The following is a 15,550-nucleotide window of genomic DNA, read 5'->3' as shown; positions in this document are numbered from 1 at the left end:
AGAAGCTTCATTTAAAATTAAATTAAGAAGCAGAGCCCCCTGGACTGGTGGCAAGGACCCGGGCAGTGTGAGTGCCACTGAAAAATCAGCTCCCGTGCCGCCTTTGGCACACTTGCAATAGGTTGCCTACCCCTGGGCTAGAAGTTGAAGATAGATAAATACAGACTGGAAATAAGACATACCTTTTAACAGCTGGAGCAGTTAGCCACTGGAACAATTTACTAAGGATTGTGGTGGATTCTCCATCACTGATAATTTTAAAATCACAATTGGATGTTTATCTAAAAGATCTGCACTAGAATTTATTTTGGGGAAGTTCTATGGTCTGTATTATACAGGAGGTCAGATTAGATGATTACAGTGGTCCATTCTGGCCTTGGAAATATATCAATCTATGAAAGCTGTAACCAAGGGTCTGGTTTACCTAAAACTTCAGTCAATCTAGCTATATTGCTTAGGGGGTGTGAAAAATTCACACCCAAGAGACATAGTTAAGCCAACCCTTAGTCATGGTGCAAACACTGCTAGGTTGATGGAAAATTCTTCCATCAACCTAGTTACCACTTCTCAAGAGGTACTTGAGGGTACTCATTACTGCTGCAATGGAAGGGGTTTCCCCATCGCTGTAGCAAATGTCTACACTACAGTAATACAGCAGCACAGCTGCGCCACTGCAGCATTTGTAGTGTAGACACAACCCAAGACTCAAAACTGACTCACCAACAATGCAGATTGAGCTGCAATACAATTAATACACAGCTAGAAACACAATTAAGTCTTGTGATAATCAGACAGCCCAACTGTACGTATACACTGGGTACAGTATGGCTTAGACTAGAGAAGCAGTTCTTCAGAGTAGCTTAAGGCAGTGTCCTGAGCACAGGTTAAAAAAAGGCAACTGGAATCTGAAAGATGGAGTGAGCACCGCTGACATTTACCACACAAAGGTCAGCCAGTTGCTAGAGCTAGCACTGCCTGGCACGGCTCGGCTTCTGCTACACTTAAGAGAAACGCTGTAGAGAGGATTAAAATAACAGCCTAACATTTTTCTCCAATCAAAACGAATGATCCTTCATTAGACTGTGCAACCAATGGGAAATAAGCCTGAACGGTAGAGAATAGTGTAACGTTTAGTTTAAATGCACAAAAAGACGAATGCCACAGTGCGCGAGTTCTCTCAGCTGACCGTGCAGCAACAGCTAGTTCCCCTCGAAAGTGTGCCAACACCAATAATGCTGGTGCACCAAAAAGGAATTTCATCTAGTTTAGATTCATTTTTCCAATTTGAACTGGTTGCCGGGACAGAGCCAATAGTGGCCAAACGGCAGGCGTACCAAAGAAGAGGGTTTTACTTTTGAGCTAAGAGAGAATTTCATTTCATGCTAATTGAAAGACTCATTGCAGATTACCACATTTTTGCTTGCTTAAGGTTCTGCAAGCCAGTCAACCCTAAGAAGGTGAAAGACGCTACATCACATAATACTATTGAGTTTTATCATAAAACTTGACAGTATACTAGGAAATGTACTGTAGCACTGACACACTTTGGGAGTTCACCCTGACCAGTAAGAGGTTTTGTCCCACCTGCCCTCTAACTCTGGATGCCTCTGGGCTGCGCAGCTTTGGCACAGAATCCGGACACAAGCAGCACGCTCACAGCACAATGGTTTCACCCCTGCTTCCACCAGACCAGCTACTCCTTGCAGGGTGACCCCAACACCTCCTCTGGCCCCAATTCTCCCCAAAACTGTCTCCCCTGCAGCATCCAGTCCCTCTGACCTCTGAGTGCTCAGTAACACCAATTTCACTACCTCCAAAAAGCCAGTACACACACCAACCTGTTAACTCAGCTGGAGTTATACACTCCACCCCAATACACAGCACTGAGATGATTTGCAGTAAAACTAAGAATAGGTTTATTTAAAAAAATCTCTTAAATGTGTTTGTTGAAGTGCAAGAGATATGAAAGGATTATAAACAAAATAATAGTATTTATAGTGTCTAAAACTTAACTCTAGCAAGATACATCTTTGCCTAATCTAGTTTCTTATTCACTTCAAGGGGTCAGCGTTCTCCAGCTGGATTAGCAGGAGAACCCATCTTTCATAGGTCAAAGAATGTAGCATTTTGCTTCTCTCACTTGGTAGATCCCCCAAAAGTCTTTCAAGCAGATCTTTGTATCCCCAAAGTTTTTGTCTTCAAAGTCAGAAAGCCCTCCTGGAGGCTCAGCTTCCCATATCCACTAGGGAGCAGACACCACATTACTTTTGCAATCTCCTGTGGCTTACAATGCAAATGATCTTCCTGCAATCTCCCAAGCAAGTGAACAGCCCATTGTTCCAGTCCCTGGTCACACCTAGGGTGACCAGACAGCAAGTGTGAAAAATCGGGACAGGGGGTGGGGGGTAATAGGAGCCTATATAAGAAAAAGACCCCAAAATCGGGACTGTCCCTATAAAATCGGGACATCTGGTCACCCTAGTCACACCTGGCTCTGTTTGCAATTGAGACAGAGGTTTTTGCCCTTCTCCTTTGTCTGGAAAAAAGCCTGCTTTGCCTCCTTTGTCTGTTTACAGTCTCCAAAACAGTATTAGAGCATCCAGAATTTCACACACAATGTTATTACATACATTGGTTGTTGATATCACTGGGAAATGTGTTATTAGTTTTCAAATGATATATTACAAGGCAACTTTTAAATGAATATCATGGCAACAGTGTGAGGTGCATTGAGCTGGTCAGGCCAGTTGAGATTTACTGTTAAATACCAGAGAGCCCTTTCCCATCACTCCACCCCCTTGGACCTCACATGGCTGCAGATACCGCCCCCATCCCATGCCTTGCACCCCCTGTGGCCTCACACTGCTGCAGGCACCACCCTCATCCCATCACCCCGCCCCCAGTGACCTCACATTGCTGCAGGTAACACCCCGATCCCATCACCCCGCCCCCAGTGACCTCCTGCCATGTATTGGCTGCATTTGCTTTCTCCTTGGATTGGTCCATCCATGACTCTGACTTTCTTGCTGACCGCGAGCCTCGTGTCCTGTCTTTGCAGCTGGCGCACCCAGCCAGGCTGAATGAATGGGTGGGGCTCATCTCCTTGCCCTGCGCCTGGCAGGGCGTGCACCCCGGGGCCATGTGCAGCGTCGCCAGCTGGGGCCGGACAAGCGCCCGCAGTGCAAAGGGCTCGGATGTGCTCTGGGAGGTGGACGTGGCGGTGCTGGAAGATTACGTGTGTCTGAGGAATCCTGACCAGGTCTATCGTTACTATAATGCCTCCACCATGCTTTGTGCAGGGGATCCAAAACAGGGCAAAGACTTCTTTAAGGTAAACATTCTCCTGGCTTCAAGAGGCCCCAGTTCCTTCTGAGGAGCAGTGAATCTCAGGATTGCAACTGGGCCTGTGAGCAAAGATCAGAGACCAGCCCCCTGCAGCGCTAGGCGCTGTACAAATGAATAACAATTCTTCTCCCGGGAGGAGGGAGCGAGCAGCTGGGTGGGGGGACGGAGCCCACTGAGACCGGTTGGGCTGGGGGAGGAGGGGGCGATGCTGAAACCAGCTGTGCCAGGGCAAGGGGGGTAAAGTCTCTGAGCTGTATGTCAGGACTTGAAGAACAGCTGGAAACCGATCTGTCGAGTTGTTCTTGTCACCTGCTTCTTGTTTTAATTCTCAGGGTGACTCCGGAGGGCCCTTGGTGTGCGGCAAAACAGCCGAGGGCATTGTCTCTTGGGGCTCCCTCAATGGGACCCCCCCTGCAGTGTACACTAGAGTCTCCAGATTCGTCCCCTGGATCCTGGAGATCCTGAGAACTCTGCAGCCCTGAGCCCCACCGGGAATTGTTGCTTGTGTTGCAACTGGGCCTCTGGAGACGCCCTGACATAGGACTTGCTTTGCAAAGGGCCTGCGCTCCCCACCGTCCCCGCCGCCAAGCATTGCTCTGCTCAGGGGAGCCGTCGGCAGCACTCAACCCCTGAGCACCAAGGCAGGTGGCCTAGAGGAGTTAGGAGCCAGGTTCAAGTTCAGCTCCTGTTGGCTCCATTAGCAAGCCCAACCCAGGCTTTCAAGCTAGGGAAGCAGGTGGTTTGTCTCCGAGCCGAACTCTGGGGCCAACCCAGCGGTTTGTAGCTCACCCACATGTCGAGTGACTGTTTAGGGGAGATCCTTGTCCTCACCCTGCCAGCTGAGTCGTGTTGGAACTGCAGCCTGTCCTGTCCATGCTAGGGCTGTCCTCTGGGTTCGTTACCCTGGGCTGGCCACCTCCCGTTCCATACCCACCTGCTCCCAGTGCTGCCGAGGCCTCTGGGAGATCGTTGATCGGACACAGGGCTGGCTCCAGGGTTTTTGCCACCCCAAGCAGCCAAAGAAACAAAAAAAGCCGCAATCGCAATCTGTGGCGGCAATTCGGCGGGAGATCCTTCGCTCCGAGCCGGAGTGAGGGATCGTCCGCCGAATTGCCGCCGAATAGCTGGACTTGCTGCCCCTCTCCGGAGTGGCCGCCCCAAGCACCTGCTTGCCAAGCTGGTGCCTGGAGCCAGCCCTGGCAGTGACTCAGAAAAACACTTGGGATCACAGTGGAGAGTCAGCTGACCCTGAGCTCCCAGTGCGGTGCTACGGCCAAAATAGCTAACATGATCCTGGGGTGCAGAAACAGGAATCTCCAATAGGAGTCGAGGGGTTATTTTCACTTGGAAGTTGGTATTGGTGCAACTGCTGCTGGAATCCTGTGCCCAGTTCTGGTGCCCACAATTCAAGAAGGATGTTGGGAAATTGGAGAGGGGTCAGAGAAAAGCCACAAGAATGATTAGATGATTAGAAAACCTGCCTTGTCATGCTAGTCTCAAGGAGCTCGATCTATTTAGCTTAACACAGTCTCTAAGTACCTACCTGGGGAACAAATAGTTAATAATGGGTAGAGAATCCAGCCGAGGAACCGTCTAGCCCGACCCAATGGCTGGAAGTTGAAGTTAAACAAATTCAGACTGGGAATAAGCTGCAAATTTTTAACCATTAGAGTAATTAACCGTTGGAACAAATTACCAAGGGTCATGGTGGATTCTCCATCGCTGGCGATTTGTAAATCAAGCAGGTCTGTTTTTCTAACAGAGCTGCGCTAGCTCAGCCAGGAATTTACGAGAGCTGGTCTCCGGCCTGGTTCCTACCGGAGGCCAGACAAAATGATCACATGGACCTTCTGGCCAGACAAGCAATGACTCTACAAATCATATCCCTCACACAATGGCGGTGGCATTTGCCTGTGTCATCTCTTTCCAGAGATAACTTTCCAAGCCATTCCTGCTGCCCGTAACAGTGACACTGTTACCAACCCAGTGCCAGAGCCCTCTGCTCTCATTGATCAAGGTCTGGGAAATCATCTCAGAGGGTGACTCCTTATGGGCAGGGCTGGGGAAGAGCAGACCCCAAATTCACATCTTTCTGCCAGCTGTTGTTTTCAGTCCCATGCACCCCCTCCCCATTTTATAGCTAAGTCAGCAGAGAGGGTCTCCGAGGGCCAGAACGGAGGCAGGTCTGTGATGTGGCAACCCACCTCCATCTCTCCATCGCCGGGCAGCTGCTTTCATCTGCTGGGGGTTGACCTGGGGACCTCCCCAGCTAAACCATCAGCTACTACAGCTTGAGCAAAAGATCTCGTGTCCCTGTGGACTGACATAGAGGGGCACCTGTCACACACACCCAGCCGATGGTTGTGAAGACATAAGCCACCCCTGTCTCCCAGAGCCCAGCCTTCTTGGCCACTCCATTGCTGCGCTGGACTAGCAAAGCACCCCGTGACCCGCTGGGACTTCACCAGCTGGTCCACCACAGGGCCAGCAGTTATTCCTCGGTCAAGCAGCAGGGGCAAAGGATGGGACTTGGCCATGCTGCATCTGGGGCCAGCGCAGGAGGAGACGACCCTGGCTGGGGCCATGGGGCTGGAGGACAGAAGCACCCCACCCAGGTCTCCTCCAGCTCCCATGCCGCTCCGCTGAGGCTGGGCCAGTGCCTGAACACTCTGTTCCCTATGAGGCTGATCTGCTCCACCCCTCAACCCCGATCCCCCGGGACTCACCAGCCTGAGCCCCAGGGGGCAGGACTTGCAGGAGAAAGGCCACAGGGAGCAGGAACAGTAGCATCCTCAGTTCAAGCTCAGGGACGGTGCATCTCCCTCAGCCCTGAAAGGTTGTACAGACCTGCCGGGGGCAGAGGGGTGGGGGGAAGGAAACCTCAGGGTGTGGTTTGTACCGTCCTGGCGGGAGCTCAGCTGTCTCAGTTCCTTGGTCCTTCTCAGCTATCCCCTGCCCTGTGGGGTGAGTGTGAGCTGGGGGAGCAATGTGGGTCAGAGAGACCGGATCCCCCCATCTGTGACAGCCCCACTGCCCACAGACACCCCCCCCATGGGGGGAAAGAGTGTCTCTAATTATCAGCTCTGCCAAGCCAGCCAGTCCCTGCCCTGTGGGCAGAATGGGGCTGGTGACCCTATAGGGAAAAAGCCCCATGTCCCATTCCCCGCTCCCTTGAGCCAGCCAGCCCCCCTACCCCCCAACCCCACTGGGGCCAGATGGGAGCTGGCACCCCCTAGAGATAACATAACACAGGGAGGGGGGAACAACAGAGATATCATTGGATAGAGGTGTGTATGGGGCTAGAGAGAGAGCTAGATAGATGGGGATGAGGATGGATAGACAGATGTGGATGGGGATAGATGGATGCAGGGGCAGCAGGTTTGTAGAAATTTTGGTGGTGCTCAGAATGCCCCCCCAACTCCAACCCCCCCACACCTGCCTAAGGCTCTGGGAGGGAGTTTGGGTGGGGGGAGGAGGTCTAGGGTGCAGGCCCTGGGCTGGTGCAGGGGATTGCGGTGTAGGAGAGGTACAGGGTGCAGGCTCTGGGAAGGAATTTGAGTGCAGAAGGGTGAGAGGTTGGGCTCTGGAAGGGAGGTTGGGTGCGGGGAGGAGGTCTAGGGTATAGGCTCTGGGCTGGGGTGCAGGAGAGGGTGAGGGGTGCAGGCTCTGGGATGGAGCTTGGGTGCAGGCTCTGGGCTGGGGGTGCTGGTGCAGGCTCTGGGAGGGGGTTCGGGAGTGGGAGAGAGTCTGTGGGAAAGGGGGTGCAGGCTCTGGGAGGGAGTGGGACGGTGCAGCACTTACCTGGGGCTCCTAGGCAGGGTGGGCTGGGGGGGCCTCTGTGTGCTGCTACCCCCAGGCATAGGCGCTGACTTCGTGAGTGCTCCGGGGCTGGAGCATCCGATGAAAAAAAAATTGGTGGGTGCTCAGCACGCACCAGCAGCTCCCCGTGGCCCCGCCCCGCCCCCTGCTTCAGCTCACCTCCGCCTCCGCCTCCTCTGTGAGCGTGATGCCGTGTCCTGCTTCTACCCCTCCCTCCCAGCGCAGGGAGGGAGGGGGGAGGAGGGGTAACGTGGCGCACTGGGGGAAGAGGCAGGGCCGGGGCAGGGATTTGGGGAAGGGATCCAATAGGGGCAGGGAGGGGGTGGAGTTAGGGCGGTGACTTTGGGGATGGGGTTGGAATGGGGGCGGGGTGGGATGAGGTGGAGTTGGGGCGGGACCAGGGGCCGGAAAAGGGGCGGGGGGCACGGGCACCCACCGGCGCTGGAGAAGGTTGGTGCCTATGCCCCGAGGCACTGCCCTCGCAGCTTCCTACTGGCCGCAGGGCGTTTGGGGTGGGAACAGCGCGCGTGGACACAGACCCACCCTGCCCAGGGGCCGCAGGGAGGGGCCAGCAGCCACATGGAACAAGCAGGCAGGAAGCTGCTCAGCTCCACTGCGCTGCCGGTGGTGGGTGGGGGACGTGCGGAGGGGAGCGCCCGGGGCGGAAGGCGGGGCTGAGGGAGAGACCAGCCTCAAACATTGCTGGAGCCAGGCCCCGGGCCAGGAATGTTCCTGATGCCCAGGCACCACGGACCCATATAACTCGCCGCCTATGGATGGATGAGGCTAGGATAGGGGATGGATAGACAGATGAGGATGAAGATGGGAATAGCTGGATAGATGGAGATGCGGTAGATGGATGGAGATGGATAGATAGATGAGGATGGGGATAGCTGGATGGGGTAGGTACATAGATAGATGAGGATGAAGATGGGGATTGATGGATGGAGATGGGGATAGATGGGTTTTTTGTGGCTAGAAGAGACTCTGTCAATCCTGTCCCATGTTTGTCCCAGAAGCCAACCCCCGCAGTGAGCTGTGGTGATCCCAGCCCGGCCCCCCAAGGAGGTTGCAGCATCCTGGGGAATGCCCTACAACACGCCCCTCCCACCAGGACCCCCTGTGGGGCTGTGAAGCACAATCAGCTGGGGCGCAGGTGCAGTCTGGACATAGCCTCTTCTTCCCGACCGCCCCGCATGCCCCCGTGCCCAGGGCAGCACTGAGCAGGCCATGCCAGTCCATGGCGTGGGGATCCCAGCCCCAGGTCCGGCGCAGGTAATTCCCTTTGCATCTCGGTCCCAGCCAGCGAGGCTCCTCCTGCCCTGAGGGGAGGCGTTTCCCCCTTGCACCCACCAGCTTCCTGTTGCACTGCAAGCACTGAACCCAGGTGTCCTGGGTCCCAGCCTTCCCCTGTCAGGGCGAACTCCCTCCCGGGCCCGGGCCAACCCAGTGTCGGCTCTGGAGGTTGAGGCTCAGGTTGAATTTTCAGTCCCAGGGCCAGCATTTTTTTTGTAAATTTATGTTTATTCACGACAGGGCGATGAAGCCTTGAGTGCAATGAATGCAGATGTGCAGGGGGGTGGGGATGCTGGAAACAGGCTATAGGTGCTGGCGCTGAGTTCCCGTCCCATTGATGATCTCCCAGGGGCCTTGACGGCACTGGGAGCAGGTGGGTTTGGAACGGGAGGCGGCCAGCCCGGGGTAACGAACACAGGACAGCGCTAGCACGGACAGGACAGGTTGCAGTTCCAACAAGACTCAGCTGGCAGGGTGAGGATGAGGATATCCCCCGAACAGTCACTCGACCGGCCGACATGGGGGTGAGCTACAAACCGCCAGGTCAGCCCCAGGGTTCAGCTCAGAGACAAACCACCTGCTTCCCTAGCCTGAGTTTGGTTGGGCGTGCCAAGGGAGCCGACGGGATCTGGATTTGAACCTGGTCCTAACTCCTGTAGGCCCCCTGCCTTGTTGCTCATGATGGTTGGGTGCTGCCCACGGCTCCCCTGAGCGGAGCAATAGCTGGTGGCAGGGAGATGGGGGGGAGGGGGAAGCACAGCCCCTTTGCAAAGCAGGCCCTATGTCAGGGCATTACCTTAAAGGAACTTTTGCCCTGTTTCGGATCCCCTGCACAAAGCATAGTGGAGGCGTTATAGTAACGATAGATCTGGTCAGGATTCCTCAGACACACATAATCCTCCAGCACCTCCACGTCCACCTCCTGGAGCACATCTGAGCCCTTTGCACTGCGGGCGCTCGTCCGGTCCCAGCCGGCGACACTGCACATGGCCCCGGGGTGCACGCCCTGCCAGGCGCTGGGCAAGGGGATGAGCCCCACCCATTCATTGAGCCCCACCCATTCATTGAGCCTGGCTCGGTGCGCCAGCTACAAAGACAGGACACGAGGCTCGCGGTCAGCGAGAAAGTCAGTCATGGATGGGCCAATCCAAGAAGAAAGCAAAGCAGGAGGTGACCACTGGGAGTGGGGTGATGGGATAGGGGCGGTACCTGCAGCAGGGTGAGGTCACTGGGGGTGGGGTGATGGGATGGGGGCAGTGCCTGCAGCAGTGTGAGGTCCCTGGGGGCGGGGTGAGGGGATGGGGGCAGTACCTGCAGCAGTGTGGGGTCACTGGGGGTGAGATGATGGGATGGGGGTGATACCTGCAGCAGTGTATGGTCACAGGGGGCTGAGTGATGGGGGGGCTGGTACCCAGGGCCGGCGCAACCCATTAGGCGACCTAGGCGGTCGCCTAGGGCACTATAATTTGGGGGGCGGCGACAGCAGCGGTATTTCGGCGGCGGGACCTTCCGCCGCTTCTGTGGGGGCGGCATTTCGGGGCGGGACTTCCGCCGCCTAGGGCAGCAGAAAAGCTGGCGGCGCTCCTGCTGGTACCTGCAGCAGCATGACATCATTGTTAAAGGAGTACATGTCATATTGCGGGTGGGGGATCCGGCGATGCACAGGAATTTCTTGTTGGCTCCATTCCCACAGTCTAAGGTTATGGACTCCCAGCTTGACAGTGATGTAGCTAGAAAAGTTAAGGGGAAAGCAGGAGTCCTTAGGGGCGGCGGCGTATGCACAGTGATAGACGGGCCCAGGTGGGTCTCACTCAGGAATACTGCTCTTGGGGGCTGCGACATTTTAAGACCATAAGTGCAGACATACTGGGTCAGACCAAAGGTCCATCTAGCCCAGTATCCTGTCTTCTGACAGTGGTCAACGCCAGAGGGAATGAACAGAACAGGTAATCATTAAGTGATCCATCCCCTGTCGCCCATTCACAGCTTCTGGCAAAGAGAAGCTAGGGACACCATCCCTGCCCATCCTGGCTAATAGACATTGATGGACCTATCTTCCATATAGTGCCTTAGTTGTCTCTTTTCCAAGCTGAAAAGTCCCACTCTTTTTAATCTCTCCTCATACAGAAGCCGTTCCATACCCCCTAATCATTTTTGTTGCCCTTTTCTGACCCTTTTCCAATTCCAATATATCTTTTTTGAGATGGGGCAACCACATCTGCACGCAGTATTCAAGATGTGGACGTACCATGGATTTATATAGAGGGAATATGATATTTTCTTTCTTGTTATCTATTGCTTTCTTAATGATTCCCTGTTCACGTTTTTGACTGCTGCTGCACATTGAGTTTATGTTTTCAGAGAACAATCCACAATGACTCCAAGATCTCTTTCTTGAGTGGTAACAGCTAATTTTATATGTCTAATTGGGATTATGATTTCCAATGTGCATTACTTTGTATTTGTGAGGTCCCTTTGAAGCGCTTCGCAGTCTGCCTGGGATTTAACTATCTTGAGTAGTTTTGTATCATCTGCAAATTTTACCACCTCACTGTTTACCCCTTTTTCTAGATCTAGGCCCCCGGTCCCACCTAGCTGAGTCAGAGCCCACCCAATAAAGATTCATTCCTCCCTTGGGTCTTTGGGCATCCTGCACATTGCCGGCTCCAATCCAGCCCAAGGGCCAAGGGTGGGGTTTGGAGGACTCGGGATGGGTGGGTTTCTTACCCCTGCTTGTCGTTGCAATGAGCTGCCGTCAGCACCACATCGTCCCGAATCAGGACCCCCCCACATGTTTTCACCCCTCTCCACATTGCTATCTGCACATAGGCCATGTAGGGTCTGGAGTGGGGCCGGGCTTCCCATCCCCCGATGATCTCCCCTGGCAGGGAGATGGGGAGGGGTGAAAATCATCTGCTTTGAGACAATGTGAGGTCGGAGAGTGTAACCAAGGACCCCAGCCCTAACCCTACACCTAATCAGGAGCCCTGATCGGCCTGTGGACCCAGACAACCCGGCCTCCCTCTCCGTTCTCTCCAGATCAGCCCTCAGCACCCCAGCTCTCCCCTCCCCCTGGATCGGCCCCTCACTCTATCCCCATCCCACTATATATCTATGGATTCCCACCTGGACCTGTGCACTCATCCATCCCTGATCTCTGTGGGCTCCCCCTCCCTGTGGCTCCTCCACCCCCCCCCCCCGAGCCCACTTTGGACCAACTCACCACGCTGAGCCCCGGGGGGCAGCAGAAAGGCCACAGGGAGCAGGACCAGGATCAAGAGCTGCATCCTCAGAGCCATCTAGGGACAGACACAGAGCCTCTGCCTCAGCCCTGGAGGTTATATGGACCTGGGAGGGGAGGGCAGGGTCTGGCAACCACAAAGGCAGTACCCGGTTTCTTGGAAACCCCCACCTGGATGGACCAGGGGTGGAAATGCCCCTGGGAGAAGTCACAGCCATGCCCACATGCCCCCTGGTGCCCAGTCAGCCTGGCTGCAGATGTGGCTAACTCTGCTCCCCACCCTTCCTATAAGTGTGAGAAACGCCCTTGGGCTTTTCTGCACCTAGATTCACAGGCCACTCAATTTGATTTGATTTGCACCTTAGCTCCAACTGGATTGTTGCTGATTCAAGCTCCCGGCCACCTGGTCTCGTCTTGCTTTAGCCAGCGAGGTCGAAGAGCCCCCTGAACTCAGAAACCCCCTCCCCACTGAGGTTCCTACAGATGGGGGCTGAGTCCCCTCTTTGCCTCCGATCACCTCAGGAGATCGATCCCCTTGGAGCTCTTCCCGCCAGGCTGGGGCTCCAGACCTTGACTTCCTCTGGTTGCTCCTTCCAACTTGCCAACTTCCTGAGTGAGGGGTGGACACCAGAGCTGGATACAGTCTCCCGGTACAATCTCACCAAGGCCATGTCCAGAGGTGACATCCCCTCCCGCCCCCCCGCTCCTACTCGATATCCCCTGGTGTATACTCCCACAGACGGCGTCTGCCAGCTTAGCTCCTGCATCGCACTGGGAGCACATGCTTGGTCAGTTTCCACCATGACCCCTAAGTCCCTTTCAGAGTCCTTGCTCTTCAGGATACAGCCCCAGTCCAGTTGGCGTGAGCGACATCCCTTGATGTCTGACCTTGCATTTGATTGGTTTCAGATGTCTGTTTGATTGAGCCCAGCTCACCAGGCCACCCAGATCAGTCCATAGCCGTGAGACATCCTCCCTGTTCTTTATCACCAATCTCTCGGTCCGCCGCAGACTTTACCAGACTCTTACCGGCCCCCAAGGATGACAGCAGGGTCACTGAACACGGCCTGTTCTCCACGAACCCGTGTCATTAAGGATATTCCCCTCTTTTATCAAACACCTATTGATAAAGTCCAACCTCACCCATTGCACTGTTTCACTTTGGATCCCTGTCGTGCAGCTGGGATATCTAATGGATGAGGGGGCGGGATGAGTCCACCAGATACATGTAGACCTGCGCGTCACCACATGCACGCATTGCAGAGCCATTCTAGATGCATGAACGTCCAACTAAATACATGTAAATTCAGGCTAGATTCATTTTGATTGAGGCAGTTCCATTCTAGATCTATCCATATCCACACGAAGAGTCATTCTAGATCAATGCACAGCCACTCTAAAGCCAAGTAGATCCTTGTATGTCCATTCTAGACCCGTCTCCCCAGCCCACCCACTGGATGAACCCTGCTGGTAGCTACAGCAGGTGTTGCTGATCTGAGTGTCCAATTTTATAGACTTCTATAATATCTCCATCCCTAGTCATCCTAAACTGAACTATTGCAGTCTTTTAAAATCTCTCCTCATGAAAGCTGTTCCATACCCCAATCATTTTTGTTGCCCTTCTCTGCACATTTTTCATTTCCAATCCATTTTTTGAGATGGGGTGACTAAAACTGCATGCAGTATTCAAGGTGTGGACAGATCAAGGATTTATACAGTGGGATTATATTTACTACTTAGTTCTGCCTTGAGTGCAGGGACTGGACTAAAAGACCTCACAAGGTCCCTTCCAGTCCTATATTTCTATGATTATGATACTTTCTGTCTTATCTATCCCTTTCTTAATGATCCCCAACATTCTGTTCGCTTTCTTAAATCCCTCTGCACATTGAGTGGATGTTTTCTGAGAACTATCCACAATGACTCCAAGATCTCTTTCTTGAGTGGTAACACCTAATTTAGAAAGAACAGGAGTACTTGATGCATCCGAAGAAGTGGGTTGTAGCCCACGAAAGCTTATGCTCTAATAAATTTGTTAGTCTCTAAGGTGCCACAAGTACTCCTGTTCTTTTTGAGGATACAGACTAACACAGCTGCTACCCTGAAACCTAATTTAGACCCCATCATTTTATATGTATAATTGGGATGTTTTCCAATGTGCATTACTTTGCATTTATCAACAATAAAGAACAGGAGTACTTGTGGCACCTTAGAGACTAACACATTTATTAGAGCATAAGCATTCTATGACAGACCTGCGGGTGGCTATATTACAACAGAAAAACTTCAAAAACAGACTCCAACGAGAGACTGCTGAGCTGGAATTGATATGCAAACTAGACACAATCAACTCAGGATTAAATAAGGACTGGGAATGGCTGAGCCATTACAAACATTGAATCTATCTCCCCTTGTAAGTATTCTCACACTTGCTTCTTATCAAACTGTCTGTACTGAGTTACCTTGATTATCACTTCAAAAGTTTTTTTTCTCTTACTTAATTGGCCTCTCAGAGTTGGTAAGACAACTCCCACCTGTTCATGCTCTCTGTATGTGTATATATATATCTCCTCAATATATGTTTCACTCTATATGCATCTGATGAAGTGGGTTGTAGCCCACGAAAGCTTATGCTCTAATAAATTTGTTAGTCTCTAAGGTGCCACAAGTACTCCTGTTCTTTTTGAGGATACAGACTAACACGGCTGCTACCCTGAAATTTATCAACAATGAATTTCATCTGCCATTTTCCTGCCCAGTCACCCAATTTTGTGAGATCCCTTTGTAATTCTTCGCAGTCTGCTTTGGACTCAACTACCTTATAAGTTTGTATCATCTTAACACTTTGCCACCTCACTGTTTATCCTTTCCCAGATCATTTAGGAATGTTGACTAGGATTAGTCCCGATACAGACCCCTGGGGGACACCACTATTTAACACTCTCCATTCTGAGAACTGACCATTTAGTCCTACCCTTTGTTTCCTATCTTTTAACCAGTTACTGATCCCTGAGAGGATCTTCCCTCTTATCCCATGACTACTTACTTTGCTTAAGAGCCTTTGGTGAGGGACCTTGTCAAAGGCTTTCTGAAATTCCAAGTACACTATATTCATTGGATCCCCCTTGTCCACATGCTTGTTGACCCCCTCCAAAGAATTCTAGTAGATTGGCGAGGCATGATTTCCCTTTACAAGAACTATAGTTGATTCTTCCCCAACAAATCATGTTAATCTGTTTGTGATAATTCTGTGTTTTACTATAGTTGCAACCAATTTGTCTGGTACTGAAGTCAGCCTTACTGGCCTGTAACTGCCAGGATCGCCTCTGGAGACTTTTAAAAAAAATCAGTGTTACATTAGCTATCCTCCAGTCATCAGGTCTGGCTGATTTAAGCGATTCGTTACATACCAGTTAGTAGTTCTAAGATTTCATATCTGAATCCCTTCTGGTCCGGTGACTTATTACTGTTTAGTTTATCAATTTGTTTCAAAACCTCCTCTAATGACATCTCAATCTGGGACAGTTCCCCAGATTTGTCACTTAAAAAGAATGGCTCAGGTGTGGGAATCTCCCTCACATCCTCTACAGTAAAGACTGATGCAAAAAATTCATTTAGTTTCTCTGCAACAGCCTTGTCTTCCTTGAGTGCTCCTCTAGCACCTCGATCGTCCCGTTATTAAACCTTGTAGTAATGCGTGGGGCGGTACCGGTCCCCTTCATGCAGGATCAATGTAAAGAAGCCATTGCAGCTGGGTGGCTGAAACAACAGCAGTAGCATTCAAAACACAGTCACATGGAAAAGCTAGAGCAGAAGCAGCTCAATGGATTTCCCAGGCCATGATCGCTA

The 15,550-nt window shown here is 52.4% G+C and overlaps 2 protein-coding genes across 2 annotated transcripts in view; one reads left to right on the top strand and one right to left on the bottom strand.

Annotated features, from left to right (window-relative positions):
* Nucleotides 1-3,827, top strand: part of LOC128845976 (cathepsin G-like) — a 171,759-nt gene extending 167,932 nt beyond the window's left edge. The window contains exon 4 of the mRNA XM_054045072.1: nt 3,678-3,827. Coding sequence (XP_053901047.1) covers nt 3,678-3,827 — 150 coding nt within the window. The remainder of the gene's footprint in view (nt 1-3,677) is intronic.
* A 4,936-nt stretch (nt 3,828-8,763) lies between these two features.
* On the bottom strand, nt 8,764-11,759 carry LOC128845975 (cathepsin G-like). The gene is made up of 5 exons (XM_054045071.1): nt 11,684-11,759; nt 11,188-11,341; nt 10,055-10,190; nt 9,257-9,547; nt 8,764-8,823 (listed from the first exon to the last, which is right to left on the bottom strand). Exons 1-5 carry the CDS (start codon nt 11,757-11,759, stop codon nt 8,764-8,766), a joined length of 717 nt encoding a protein of 238 aa, XP_053901046.1.
* Between the last annotated feature and the right edge of the window lie 3,791 nt (nt 11,760-15,550).

This window comes from Malaclemys terrapin, chromosome 12 (assembly GCF_027887155.1).
Source record: "Malaclemys terrapin pileata isolate rMalTer1 chromosome 12, rMalTer1.hap1, whole genome shotgun sequence".
In the NCBI taxonomy this organism is placed as follows: domain Eukaryota; kingdom Metazoa; phylum Chordata; order Testudines; family Emydidae; genus Malaclemys; species Malaclemys terrapin.
Note: the sequence above shows the minus strand (reverse complement) of the source record. Positions and strands in the feature narration are given on the sequence as shown.

Excerpts from the sequence above, each read along its gene's own strand:
- LOC128845975 (XM_054045071.1), bottom strand. The coding sequence starts at position 11,759 with ATGGCTCTGAGGATGCAGCTCTTGATCCTGGTCCTGCTCCCTGTGGCC. Across the intron at positions 11,342-11,683 it reads GCCCCCCGGGGCTCAGCGTG|GGGAGATCATCGGGGGATGG; the intron begins GTGAGTTGGTCC and ends TCTCCCTGCCAG. Across the intron at positions 8,824-9,256 it reads AGGGCAAAAGTTCCTTTAAG|TGCCGTCAAGGCCCCTGGGA; the intron begins GTAATGCCCTGA and ends ACCTGCTCCCAG.